We start from the raw sequence: 13,061 nt of genomic DNA, 5'->3' as shown, positions 1-13,061 counted from the left end.
GTCGTATCGTTCCTCCCGCCCAGGCTCGGATGGTGAGGCGAACGCCTGTACAGCTGTTTACATGAAAATGCTCACTGTAGGTCGTTCGAACACACAGGACACCCCACAGGCTCTCGCCCTCGGGCCCGATTCCCTCCCGCCTCGGCTCCCTCCTGAACTGCTATACAAGATCTTCACCTTTCTCCCTTCTCACTCTCCACCATACCCCAAGACCGCGTCCGCCAGATCGACTCTCGCGGTTGTCTGTCAAACTTGTTCAACATTCGAATCGATCGCACGACCTATCCTCTGGCGCTCACTCGATGTGAAATCTCGACAAGACGCGAGAGCTCTCACGGAGACGCTCTCGATAGACGAAGAACGGGCGGAGAGCGTCGTCGACATGAGATTGAGAACGAATCAGTTGTTGGGACCTCCGAATCAAAACGAGACGAGTGAACTAGTCATCAAGCTACAGAAGCTGAAAGTACTCAGGGTCGAACAGAGGTGGTTTGGGTTGGAATTGCTCGGAGGGCTCAAACGTGAGTTTCTAGAGAGTTTTCATTTTCTTCGCGAGCAACTCGCAAACCGTCTCAACAATCACTGACTAGTCTCTCATGTGCTCAGACTTGACGCACCTGTACCTCCTCGGACCCTGGTCCCCTTCCCGTCTCCCATCGTCCTTCCCTCCTCTCCTTCCACTCCTACATCTTCGCCAACTCTCGATTACCCTTCACGCCCTGATCGATCTCCTCGACCCCTCCGTCGACGCACACGATTCCCTTGTCGTCTTTTCTTCAGTCGAGACTCTATCGATCCATGAGGCGCAAATGAGCATCTCTTCCTGGCTACCGCCGAGGAGAACTCCGCTGGATCGAAATCTGCTCGAAGATTTCCCAGACTTGTCGTTGATCAGTTGTCCACTTTCGTATAAATCTCAGATCGACTTGTTACTACCTCTCCCTTCGTTCGCTCGCCTCATCCACAATTCGCCTCCCGCCGCCGCCGAAAATGAAAGCTCGACGTTGAAACCGCCTCTCGCAATCCTCTGGCGAATGAATTGGCAAGCCTTCGTCGACTACATGTACCCTTATCGATCCTTCTCCATCGACTCCTCTCTTACTTCATCAGAACTGTCGATATACCCGATTCAATCAACGATTCAACACCTCGCGTTCGAACCCTTCTCGTACAGTCCAGTTCCGGATCATTTCCTCCTCGAACTGATAAATCGCATCGAGAACGATTCGTCACTGAGTGTACTGAGGACGCTTTGGTTAGATGTCGGGTGGGATGCAGTGAGAGAAGGGAGGAGAGAGTTTGATGAGGTTTGCGAAAGGAAAGGATTGAGGGTGCGGTTTGTGGGGATGAAAGGAGAGGGGATTGAGGGATGGGAGACGAGAGTCGAACAGGAATTCGTGAGAGGAAGAGCCGGAGAAAGGGACGAGCTACGATAGAACGGAGCGACCTCTCGCTTCAAAACTTGGTTGTTATTAGAAGACGGTTCATCGTTTCATAGATAGGATACCTTCAGTTTGCACAAATTTTTAGAGGGGGAAGATAATAGGCCATCTCATCTCTACAGCATTCTCGACTTTGAGAACTTATTAATTTATTCCTCCTTCTTCTCGTCCTTCTCCTCGCTCATTTCTTGCTTGGTCTCTTCGATCTTGGATTCCTTGATCTCGTTAACCTGTCAAAGGGTAGAATGTCAGCGATGTTGAGTGAGAAACGAAAGAAGGAGAGGAAAATACGAACGATCTTGTCTTGTCGGTAAGGTCTACAAATTTCAATGAAAATCGTCTCAGCTTCCGCAAAGTTCAATCGCGAATCGACGATCTACTGTACTCACTGTTCAGACTTTACTCGTTCCTTATCATCCACCGAGGATTCCGGGTTCGCCTTCAAATCCGAAGGTTTCGGAATATCCTCCTTCTCCAATTTCTCCTCGGCCTTCTTCACGACCTCTGATTTCTCCGGTGCATCGGCTTCGACAGGGGTCGTAGCTTCTTCCTTGTCGCTTTCGGCAGCTTGTCGGTGCGAAGATTCGTGTTGAGCTCTTTCTTCGTCCGAAGCCGATTCGGGAGCTTTCCTAGATGCGGGAGCGGGGTGATCTTCTTTAGAAGGGGAGGTTACGTGGTGGAGAGTGTGCTTGACGGCTTCGGGAGGGGAGGCTGGATATAGCGAGAATGAGGTCAGTTTTAGATCTCTGATCAGATACTCGCTCGCTCAGATGACTTACTGAGGGTGTAGATGAGGGGAATGGTAACAGCAGCCGATGCGACCTAATCGAACTACAAGCGTCAGTCGCGAGCTTAAACGGGAAGAAGTCGGAGGTAAAAACGAACGATCCAGGGGAGGTCGGAAGACTTGGGCTGGGGACCGCTGTGCGATCCAGTAGCGTAGGATCGGCGAGAAGTTTGACGGAGAGCAGTTCGAAGGGCGTTACGGGCAAACATGATGAGAGATGTAAGGAATCGAGATGAGCGAATCGAAGTTCGTTTTGGCGAATCACTATTTTCTTCGAACACTTTGTACTGAGCTCACACGCTCGAAATAGCGCTTGACTCTGCTACAACTGAAAGGGACTGCGAGGGAAGGAACGAAAAAAATCGTATTAGAAGCGGAATTAGAGCTATAAAACTATGGAATGAAACGGATTCGAAAACGAGATAACTTTGCTTGCGAGAGATGGGAGTAACAAAAGAAGACGAAAGACGAAATAAACGATGTGCAGACGAAAGAGAGGGCAAAAACAGAATAGCAGTCGAGCGAGGAAAACGAACTTGTAGAAAAGTAAAACTTGTAGAGAAAATCGAAATGGAGACAGATATGATGACGGGACTGAAATGATGTAGCGAATGATTGAACAAGAAGATAAAGGATATAGTCTACTTGGTGAAGAGCGAGTATGCGAGGGCTTGCAATTTCTCGAAAAAGGTGAGGTCGTTAGGGGTGAGCGTTGACAGGAGGCCGAAGCCAGGATTGTCGGAAGTGTCGCGGTCCTGTAAAGATTCCTCAGTCACCTACTGCTGTCCGGCGACAAGAGTATTGAAGAGCTATCTTACAGAAGGAGCGAATGCGAAACCAGCGAGAAGGAGACAGTAACTCAAACAGAGCAATACTCCTCGGAAGTAGTTACTCCTCTGTTCACGCACATGATCGCATAAGCGTGAAGTCGCAGGAGGGAGGGAGGGGGAAGGAGAGAGAACGTACAGCCTCGATGTAGACATAAGTTAACAGGAAAACGGAGAAGAGAATCGCGAGAATGTCCCAACGAGGGAACACGAGGCTGTCGAGTCGAGAGCGGGTCAGCTTCCACGTTGTAGAGAGAGGGATCACGAGGTAGAAGACTTACGTGAAAGCTCGGTGCAGCATTGATTCTTTTCCGATTCCGTAGAAAGCGGAAAACGCGAGCATTGCCGGAGCTTGAATCAGGCAGACTTGGAGAGCGTAGGCAGATCCAATCTCCATCCTATCAGAGACGATGAAGCGTTAGTCTATGAGAGCTCACCCGGACAGAGGAGTACAACGTACGAGAGAGCGATGTTTCCGTTGAGCGCGAACGAGATGGCGTTCATGAACTCGGTCGTGTTCGGTACGAGAGCGAAGAGAGTGATTCCGAGGAGCTTTTCGGGAATTCCTGAACCTTCGAGAATGACATCGACGACATCGACGAGAATTTCTGCGTCCGACGCTAGAATCATCAGCGTCGAAACAAACGACTGAAGAAACGAAGGACTCACCGGCGATGATAGCATAGAGTAGAGTACAACCCAACAAGACGGTGACGGATTTCCCTCGGCTCCAATTCGGTGCGTCGTGACCTCCGTGACCTCCATCGTCTTCTTCCTCAGTCGGTTTCGAGACTTCTCGAACGTGAGAAGGAGCGCGACGAAGGGTTTGAGGTAAAGCAGGTACGAAGGTTGGAGCAGCATCGGCGACAGCTCGAACGACGCTCCTGAATTGTTCGGGAGTGAAACCGTTCGGAACTTCGAGGTTCTGGAAATCTACTTTGGCGGGACTTGCAACTGCACCGAGAGGGTTCGAGGCGGCGTTTGAAGGGGCGAATAAAGGAGTTTGAGCGGGAGTAACGCCCGAAGCGGTGTGAAGTCCGGAAACTCGACGTTTCGAGGTTTGGAAGAGTTGACTCGGGACGACTCGGTGGTAGAGCGAACGTCGATTGTCGAGTGCCTGTTGACCCGTGCTCGCTGTTGCTCCTCCAGGTCGACCGAGACCTTGTTCGTGAATCGCTGGTGCGGCGTTCTGCCAGATTTGAGAGGCGTGAGTTCGAAGCGAGAACCAGATACCGACGGCGTACGACTAGTGACGACCGAAAGTCGGGTCAGTCATCTCTCGAGGGTTATGAACGAGATTGAAGAGACTGACCAAGACGAGAATCGATCCACAGAAATACGAGAGGTATTGAACCGTCGAAAGGTAGAAAGGATCATCTGCGGGATCGATGTGCTCGTAGTAGCAAGTTCTGCACGACGTCGGTCCAGAGCCATTCATGACATCACAGTCGCTGCAAGTGAGTTGGAACTGAAGACGAGAATCGAAAATTCGTCAGCTCAGGCGAGAAACGAAAGGAGAGATCAGGAGGACCGGCTCACGCTTCCGTAGATCTCGTAAAATAGAGTAGGAGTGAAAACTCCGATGACGGCAACGATCAACATCATACTCGTTACTCCTGCACTCCTCGCGTTGAATCTCTGTTCTTTACGCTTGAAAGCTCCTCCAATCATCGACAATCCCGGCATCAAGAGCACTCCTGCGAGGATACTGCCCACGATACTACCCTCGACGAGTTCTCCTTTCGATTGAGTCAAGGCGATACTGTAGAGGAGGATTTCGATCGCAGATCCGAACGAGGCGTTGATGAAAGCTCCGGTTCCGATTGACGATTGCGCCGAGATCGAAGCGACGGCCATACCGATGAAGTATGAAAGAGGAATGACGCCGAGGAGAGCCGTGAAGAAGATGAATCCTTGACCGGTGATGAGTTTGAGTAAACCTCCCGAGTGATGCTTTTCCGCGTACGGTTCGAGAAGGAAGAAATCGAAGATGACGAAGAAGACGAGCGACATAAGGTTCACGAACCAAATGTTGACTCCATCGAGAGTGTACTTGTAGTATTCGAGACCTGCCGCTTTGTAGGTACAGAGGAGGACGGTCGAACGAGGACTGACGATTCGACCTCGACGTTTCGCGTCGGCTACCTTCTTGCGAGAGACGCGAGGAGCGGGCTGTCCTGCTTCGAGAGGCCATTGAGGAACGGCAGGAACGGATCCGTTTTCTTCGAGATTGTGATCGTTCGTCGGTCGATTCGGTTCGTTTCGAGGCGCCGAGTCGTGGTCATCTTCTCGGTCGTTCGTCTCGGGATGAAGAGCAGGGTGAGGGTGAGGAGGAGTATAGGCCGGAGGAGAGCGGAAATGAAGCGAGAGAGGTTCGTTGTTGAGGTGACAGAGGAGGACCCAAAGGAGTTTCGCCATCGGAATGTAGAAGACGATCGCCCAACAGAAGACGCAGACGAAGAGCATGATCGGAGCGATCATCAGGTAGAAGACGGTCCAGTACGCGAGTCGTCCAAGCGCTCGAGGTCGGAACGAGAGGGATTTTTGAGTCGTAACGGAACCTCCAGACGCCGATCTACGAGAGTGGGACCGTTGGGCTCGATCGTTGACGACTGTTTCATCACTCGAGATCCTCCTCGTTTTGTCGTCGCCCGTACTCGTTGTCGCACCATAAGTCGGCGGCTTCGGTTGTCCAGAAACGAGACCTATTTGTTCGTGCGAAGTCGGAGGTCGCAAGCTTGCAGTACTCGCCTGACCACGAGGTTCATCGGGGAGGTTGTCGGACCCAGGGAAGAGGCCGTCGAGCGCCGGGCGAGATCGAACGGGAGCTGCGGATCCTGTCGAAGAAGCGTTGATCGTTCCACTTCTTCCTCGTCGATACGTCGTACCTTGAGCTTCGGGGTCGTCGTGACGATAAGTCATTCCCGATTCATTGCCCGTGTGTAACTCTTCTTCCTCGTCGTCGTCCTCGTCTTCGGTTTCGTCTTCGATCTCCTCGAGGTGTTTCCCATGAGCTTCATCCGAGACTTCCTCCTGTCCCCAACCTTCGACATATTTTCCGAACGGCCAAAAGAGGTATCCACCGAGTTCCCAGATGACTCGACCGTATTTGCTTCCGCCCCAAGGCACAAACCAGAGGAAAGTTCCGACGATGATACACGCGAGACACAGCCAGATACCGGCGAAGAGCGTCCACGCGACATTGACCGGAAGGAGGTGATGAAGAGCGGTACTCGAAGGAGCCGAGTGAAGAGCTTCGTCGGCGTGTCGCGCGATCGAACGAGATTTTTTGTAGAGAGCGGGTTTCCAAATCGGTAGACCGAAAGGGTGTTCGACGTTGATAGCCTAGTTAACCGGACGCAGGAGAGTCAGTATAAATCGAGATCGGGAAGAGGAGAAAAGGGGTTCAAGCTCACGTCTTGTCGATCTTTAAGGGTGTACTCGACCTCGCCATCGTCATCATCCGGTGAATGTTCTCCATCCGCTCCTCCATCTCTCCAGTCCTCCAATCTCGGATCCTGACTCGCAAGTTCCTCTGCATCTTCCTCATCGTTCTCTCGAACTCTGTCCCTTTCTTCCTCTTCCTCTTCTCCAGCTGAAGACGGTTCGACGCCTTCGATAATACTCCTCTCTTCGTCGTCTCGACCGATTGCCGACGTCGCTGTCGAAGCGTTACTGACACTCGAACTCGAAACGTAACTTGATCCTCGACCCCCGAGCGCAGGACGACCTCCCTGGGGCGGAAGCGGGAGAGGCATCGGAGACCAGTACGTCCCAGGACTGCGAGGACCGGCTCCTAGGTTCGAAGGCGCATCGCTGAAGACTGAGTAAACTTGAGACCGTTCGGAACGAGCATTTGAAGGATCTCGAGCTCGAGGACCGGAAGTTCCCGCCAGTCGACCCATTCCAAGCGATTCGTTGTCGGGATAGGAGGGATAGAAGTCATGTTGTTGCTGTTGATCCGATGTGAAACCGGTTTGATCGGGCCCGGGAGTCGAAACGGCAGAAGAAATTCGACGTTGTTGAAGTTGTTGAAGTTGCTCGAAACGAGCAGCGTCGATGTTCGCTTGTCGTCGTTTCTCCTGCCAGGGTCATAAAGGGTCAGAACCGCGATTAACATGCGAGAGACCAGTAGTTATTCTCACTTTTCGTTCTCGTGCCCTCCTCTTGACGAGTTGTTCTCCTCGATCGACGGGAACAACTTCATCGTCCTCATCCTCATCGCCCCTCCTCTTCGGTCCAACCGCAGGACTCATCGCACGTCTCCGCCTGTCCCTTTCTCGTTCCCGTTCAATCAAGTCCCCATCGGCCGAATCTTCATCTGCCGATCCGTATTCTCTCTCGTACCCCGACATTCCAGTCTGAGGTCGGTCCAATCTCGACACAGGACGAGTCGAAGAGGCCGTCTGTGGCCCATAGACACCGGGCGATCGAAGAGGTTGTTGCGAAGAAGGAGCCGAGAGGTGTTGAGTCGAACGACGATTCGAAGGGATCGAATGGATCGAAGCTTGAGTGTTGACGCTGATACTACGACGATTGAGCGCTGCCGAGGGAGGTCGAGAACGCGAAGTTGAACCGAGGTTCGAAGGGATCGATTGTCGGGGACGAGAAGTGTTGTAACTTGCTGCGTTCGCAGGAGTGCTTTGAACCGAACCAAAGTATCCAGATCTCTCTCCTTCTCCTTCTCCTCCTGTTTGTTCTTCCTCTGCGCTGTCCTCGTGAAGGATGTCGCCGCTCACGTCTGCCAATCCTCCTCCCGAAACGGTTGAATGTGAACCTTGATCGCGTCTCGCAGGAGAGTTGAAAGCGCTCGAGGGCTGTCCTGTCGAACTCGAAGTAGCTGAAGTCGAAGAGAGGTTCCTTCTGTGGGCGTTCGGAGTCGGAGAGGAAGTGGGAGCGGGAGAGGCAGTCGAAAGAGAGGCGACGGGACGGGAAGAAGCTGCTGGAGTCGAAGGGTTCCCTCCTGTAGTCGGCGTCACTGAGAGGTTTGCACTCTCTTCCTGTGCGTTCGAGGCTGTCGGATCGAGATCCATTCGTTGAGGGATCGAGTGAGAGGAAGCTCCTCGTTCGGTTTCTCCCGAGGCGGAAGAAGTACTCGAAGCGGAAGAGGGTCGACTTTGGTGACCCGCTGGAGGTGAGGTTGTATCTCGATTAGGATCGGGAGCCTGAGCCTGTGCAGACATGTGTCGCTCGATCGCAAACGAACGGAGTCGAAGAGGTCCGAGAGAACGAACGGAGATTCGAGAAAGGGGTACTTCTCCCTATCTAAACTGTTTCGTTCGTAGATCAAGCGAATGTCAGTTCACAGCACTACCGATCAACGAACAACCGTGAATGCTTGTTGACCTCCTCGTCAGGAGATCCCGATCTCGAAGCGACGTCTCGACTGCCCCGTTTCCTCGTTGACCTTTCTCGCCCTCGTTGCTGTGCTTACTCTGAGCCGTATAGCAAGCCCTTCGTACATCTACGCGCTTGTTTATGATCCGCCAAGTCGAATTAACCCCCTTCTTCTTCGGCACGGTTCCCTCCCGAATCAGCCTTTCCTTCGAGAGCAGAGAGGACTCACGCGTGTATCTAGCCGGCCTTACTGATCACTTCTGCTGTAAGTCTGGTGATTCGGCGCTTGAGAATGTGCGAAAGAGTCGTGGTGATTCGGAAGAGGATTTGGAGCTGGAGAGAGAAGATTGTGCGGGGGAAAGTTCGCGAAAGAGGCCGGTTCGTTCGTCCACCAGGCCGCTCACACGGGTCTGATCAGTGCGTAGGCGCGTCGAGCGAGTGGTCGGAAGGAGTGAAAGGTCGTAACGATTGAAACGGACTCTTTAGATTATCGAAGTGTGTTCCGTAATTTCGGCTGGTTCAAATACTGATCGCTGTACTGTGGCTCTTGATAGTCTTGGGATTGACTATCGCGAACAAGAACTCGCTCGAAGCAAAAAATGGGCCGAAAAATGATCGCAATCCGCAGCTCACTCTCTTTCCAGCTCACCACTTACTCCAAATGGAGTCCATCGCATCGCAGCAACATATAGAAGATCTAGAAGGACACTCGCATCCGAGACCTATCGCTATCGAATCTCCCTCAACTTCCTCCTCCTCGACGTTATCTCCTCCGAATGGAGCTCCTACTCGCCCCCCTCTACCGACCTCCCCCTCAGCGTTAAGCATGTCGAAACCTCAACCTGCGATCCCGCTCGCTCACCTACCCTCTCTCGCTTCGGCTGCTTCGACTCGGAATCCTTCCCCTTCCCCTCAAGGTCGGACGACTCCTCATCCAGTTCTACTCAATAGTCTCACCGCTACAGATAGTGAATCGATCCTGTGTATCGCTGTCGAGGAGGACGAGAGAGAAAATGGAGAAAGAGGGAGGGGAAAGAGTCAGGAAAGGGAACAAGGAGGGGTAAAGACGAGAGGTAGAGTTTACGGTGGCAGTCAAGGAGGTGATATTCATGTCAGTTCCACATTGCCCTTTGTTCCCTGCCGCACCTCCGTCGATGGACAAGATTCGCCGACTTTGGACGCTGCGATGAGCGGTTTTGAACTGAAGTGTTCTTTTGAAGTCGATAGGTCTGGGATCTCGGAACTTTGACGCTCAAGACACGACTGACAGGTCACGACGGAGCTGTCCTATCTCTCCAACTTGTGAAGGAACGAGACTGGCTCATCAGTTCTTCGGGTGAGTCGCTCTGCGAAATTAGTCTCTTCGACAAGAGCTCTGACCCGATAAACTCTCTCTCTAGGTGACGGCACAATACGCGTGAGTAGGGGATCATCTGGTGACCAACGTCAGCGAACTCGAACGAGCGGCACCTAACGAGTTCGGGATGTTTCTCCTGCTTGCAGGTCTGGCACACTCCGTCTCTTTCACTCTTTTATCTCATTCATCCACCTCACGACAACATCGGAGATATCTTCTCTCTTACCTGGGTTCCGCTCGAGCTCATTCCAGAATGCCATCATCCTCACCACTCGTCGGAGCAGCAAAACTCGCACCATTCGAACTCTCGAAAAGGTCGCGGACGACTCTACGCCGGATGTCAAGACACTTCGATTCAATGGATCGATCTCCCTCCCGAAGTTCACAGCGAAGCGTTCTCTTCTCATCCTTCGGGCTCTCCTCTACCTCAACACGTCGCATCGCTCTCGTACTTCGCTCGTTCTTCGTCTCCGCCGATCTATCGACCTCCGAACAAGTTCTTCGACTCACTGAGTAACGCCGATAAGGTTCGAGCGAGGGTTTCAGGCGAGATGAGTGCGAGCAGGAGCGTCGAAGGTGGAACTCCGACGAAAATCGCGAGTCCGAGTCCAGTTCAGGCCGAGTACATGACGGAGCTACAGTTTGACGAAGAGTGTATCCACCCTTTCGCTCATTTCGGGTACATCTATTGCCTACTCTCGACGAAAAGCAACGAGCGAACGGTTCTCGTTTCAGGTTGTTCGTCTTTCGTTCTCTCCTGATCCCGTCCGACTCGCTGCTGATCTTTCCGTTCGTACTGCAACAGCTGGAGATGAACAAGTCAAATTGTGGGAAATGGGTCAACACTCTTTGAAGGAATTGGCGACTCTCGAAAGTAGCTCCGATGCGGTTCTCGCGCTCGCAAGTCGAGACAACACTCTCTTTGCCGGTCATCAAGGAGGGGTCATCAAAGTGAGTCCCCTCTCATACTCTTATATGATATTGAATCTGACGTTCCAAACGTCTGCAGATTTGGGATCTCGACACTTTGACTTGCATCCGAACTCTTCGACCTCACTCACTTGACATTCTCTCCCTAACCGTTCTCGGTGATCACCTGTACTCCGGCGCATCGAACGGAACGATTCAACGTTGGGACCGAAGCTTCAAACTCGTTCATGAGTGGCAGGCTCACGAAAAGATCGTCTTGTCGTCGGAAGCGAGTTTCGCACTGGGAAAGCACCTGTTGACGGGTGGAAGTGACGCATCGCTCAAAGTGTGGGATATCAGAGATGAGGATTCATCGGTCGAGAGGGAACCTTTGCAGCATGGGTTTCAAGGTCAGCTCTCCCCGCTCTAACAGAAAGAAAGGATCCGACTAATCTCAGTCGTTCACTCGACAGGCAAAATGTTTCACATGTTGGCGAAACTCGTTTCGTTCAAGACGATTGCCGACGATGCTCATCGAGAGGAATGTCGACAAGGCTCGCTCTACTTCAAACGAGTTCTTCGTGCCCTCGGTGCTGAAACTGCTCTCGTGAGTTTCCTTCTCTTGCTTCTCTAGAGAAGAATTGACGCCTAGACTGTCTCTTGCTCTAGCTACCGGGCGCTCCCGGCAAGAATCCCATCATTCTTGCTACTTTTCGAGCGAACGCCCCTCTGAAACCGAATCGGTTCGAAGCCCCTCGACGGAAACGAGTTCTCTGCTACGGCCACTACGATGTCGTCGCTGCGAGCTCGACGGAACAGTGGACGTATCCGCCATTCGAGATGTCAGGGAAAGATGGATGGATCTACGGACGAGGAGTTACAGACAACAAAGTGAGCAAATACCCTCCTCTTACAACATGACCCAAGAAGCTCACTTTAGCGTGTTAGGGACCAATGCTTGCTGTCGCTGCGGCTGCTTCGGAGCTACGAGCGAAACAAGCGCTGGAGGTAGATCTCGTGATGGTCATCGAAGGTGAAGAAGAAACTGGTAGTGCAGGTTTCCAAGATGCGATCCGGAAGAATCGGGCAAGTCTGCTCGAATGATCAGTCGCTTCAGACGCTCCGGGTGACTGACGATCCATTGAAGCTTGCAGGAGCTCATCGGCGAAATCGACGTTATTTTCGTCAGGTTCGTCCTGTTCTTTCTCTCCTTGCTGGAACTCGCAAACTGATCTCTTCTGTTGACAGCAATTCCTACTGGATTGGAGAAGAGATTCCTTGCTTGACCTTCGGCCTACGAGGAGTGATTCACGCTACGATCAAGGTGCGCGAACTATTAATCTAAAGTGTCGTATACAAGCTGACTGGATTGGCAACTTAGGTCGAGAGTGATCAGCCTGATCTACACAGTGGTATACACGGAGGAGTCATCAGCGAACCGTTGAACGATCTTGTTCGACTACTCGCAACTTTGACCGACGCGGACGGTCGAGTTCGGATCCCTGGATTCCTCGACGACGTGAGATCCCTCGAGGCTTCGGAACGTCAATTGTACGAAGCTGTCATAGAACGATGTACCGAGTGAGTTCTCGGCTTCTCGTCAACGTTTGTCGGAATTCGAGGACTGACTCAGTTTTGCTCGCAGTGCTCATTCGAAAGAACGTCTGAGCTCTCACTCTCACATTTCTGATCCCCTCACGTCTCTCGTCACTCGGTACGTTCCTCTTCTGCCTCTAATCTGCCATAGGAAACAGCTCACCCCGATTTCTCTTCAGTTGGCGACAACCTGCGTTCTCGGTTCACAAAGTTTCGGTTCCAGGGGCCGAAAAGACCCTCATTCCTGGTTCGGCGACTGCTTCGATCTCGATTCGTATCGTTCCCGACCAGTCTTTGCTCGACATTGTCGAAAAGCTCAAGCTCCACCTGCAACGAGCTTTCTCACTCTTGCGCACCCGGAATAAGCTCACAGTAAGCTTCCCATTAACGACCCACACGTGCCCTGTTGAGGCTGACTCGTTGGGTCGTACAGGTCGACATCAGTCACGTCAGCGATTGGTGGCTCGGTGATCTGAAGAGCCCTTACTTCTCTGCCCTCGCAAAGTGTATCGAGACCGAGTGGGGCATCGAACCGCTCTATATTCGCGAAGGAGGTAGTATCCCGTCGTTACCGTTCCTCGAACGAGAGTTCTCTGCCGACTCTGTCCACCTGCCGCTTGGAACTAGTAGCGATAGCGCTCATTTACCCGACGAGCGTATTCGAATCCTCAATCTCGAAGTGAGTCGTTCTTCTTTCGCTTCCACGTGAGTTTCGGCGCTGACATCAGGCGTGCAACCAGCGCGGTCAAACCGTCATTTCGAACTGGCTCACGGCAATCGCGAGTCTCCCTGTTCCGGCTTAACTC

At 52.4% G+C, this 13,061-nt stretch overlaps 4 protein-coding genes across 4 annotated transcripts; 2 read left to right on the top strand and 2 right to left on the bottom strand.

The window, feature by feature from the left end:
- Positions 1-29: 29 nt before the first annotated feature.
- On the top strand, positions 30-1,436 carry JCM6883_002543 (uncharacterized protein; the record flags this gene model as incomplete). The annotated part of the gene is made up of 3 exons (XM_076632379.1): positions 30-32; positions 98-521; positions 607-1,436. 3 exons carry the CDS (start codon positions 30-32, stop codon positions 1,434-1,436), a joined length of 1,257 nt encoding a protein of 418 aa, XP_076487719.1.
- Positions 1,437-1,591: 155 nt separating this feature from the next.
- On the bottom strand, positions 1,592-2,438 carry JCM6883_002542 (uncharacterized protein; the record flags this gene model as incomplete). The annotated part of the gene is made up of 5 exons (XM_076632378.1): positions 1,592-1,672; positions 1,738-1,759; positions 1,832-2,153; positions 2,222-2,264; positions 2,328-2,438. The coding sequence occupies 5 exons, from the start codon at positions 2,436-2,438 to the stop codon at positions 1,592-1,594; spliced, it is 579 nt and encodes a 192-aa protein (XP_076487718.1).
- A 432-nt stretch (positions 2,439-2,870) lies between these two features.
- VNX1 (calcium/hydrogen antiporter) lies at positions 2,871-8,239 on the bottom strand (the record flags this gene model as incomplete). Its single annotated transcript, XM_076632377.1, has 10 exons — positions 2,871-2,984; positions 3,048-3,125; positions 3,196-3,271; positions 3,338-3,454; positions 3,517-3,664; positions 3,726-4,302; positions 4,369-4,524; positions 4,596-6,401; positions 6,473-7,138; positions 7,202-8,239. 10 exons carry the CDS (start codon positions 8,237-8,239, stop codon positions 2,871-2,873), a joined length of 4,776 nt encoding a protein of 1,591 aa, XP_076487717.1.
- An 815-nt stretch (positions 8,240-9,054) lies between these two features.
- Positions 9,055-13,058, top strand: DUG2 (glutamine amidotransferase subunit DUG2; the record flags this gene model as incomplete). The annotated part of the gene is made up of 16 exons (XM_076632376.1): positions 9,055-9,504; positions 9,621-9,729; positions 9,794-9,810; positions 9,897-10,488; positions 10,556-10,701; positions 10,760-11,069; positions 11,133-11,266; positions 11,329-11,550; positions 11,608-11,745; positions 11,814-11,848; positions 11,908-11,983; positions 12,041-12,240; positions 12,305-12,373; positions 12,435-12,627; positions 12,689-12,934; positions 12,996-13,058. 16 exons carry the CDS (start codon positions 9,055-9,057, stop codon positions 13,056-13,058), a joined length of 3,000 nt encoding a protein of 999 aa, XP_076487716.1.
- Positions 13,059-13,061: the final 3 nt, after the last annotated feature.

This window comes from Sporobolomyces salmoneus (genome assembly GCF_050403485.1).
Source record: "Sporobolomyces salmoneus JCM6883 DNA, S_salmoneus_JCM6883_v1_ctg25, whole genome shotgun sequence".
In the NCBI taxonomy this organism is placed as follows: Eukaryota; Fungi; Basidiomycota; class Microbotryomycetes; order Sporidiobolales; family Sporidiobolaceae; genus Sporobolomyces; species Sporobolomyces salmoneus.
This window is presented reverse-complemented; position numbering and strand designations above follow the sequence as displayed.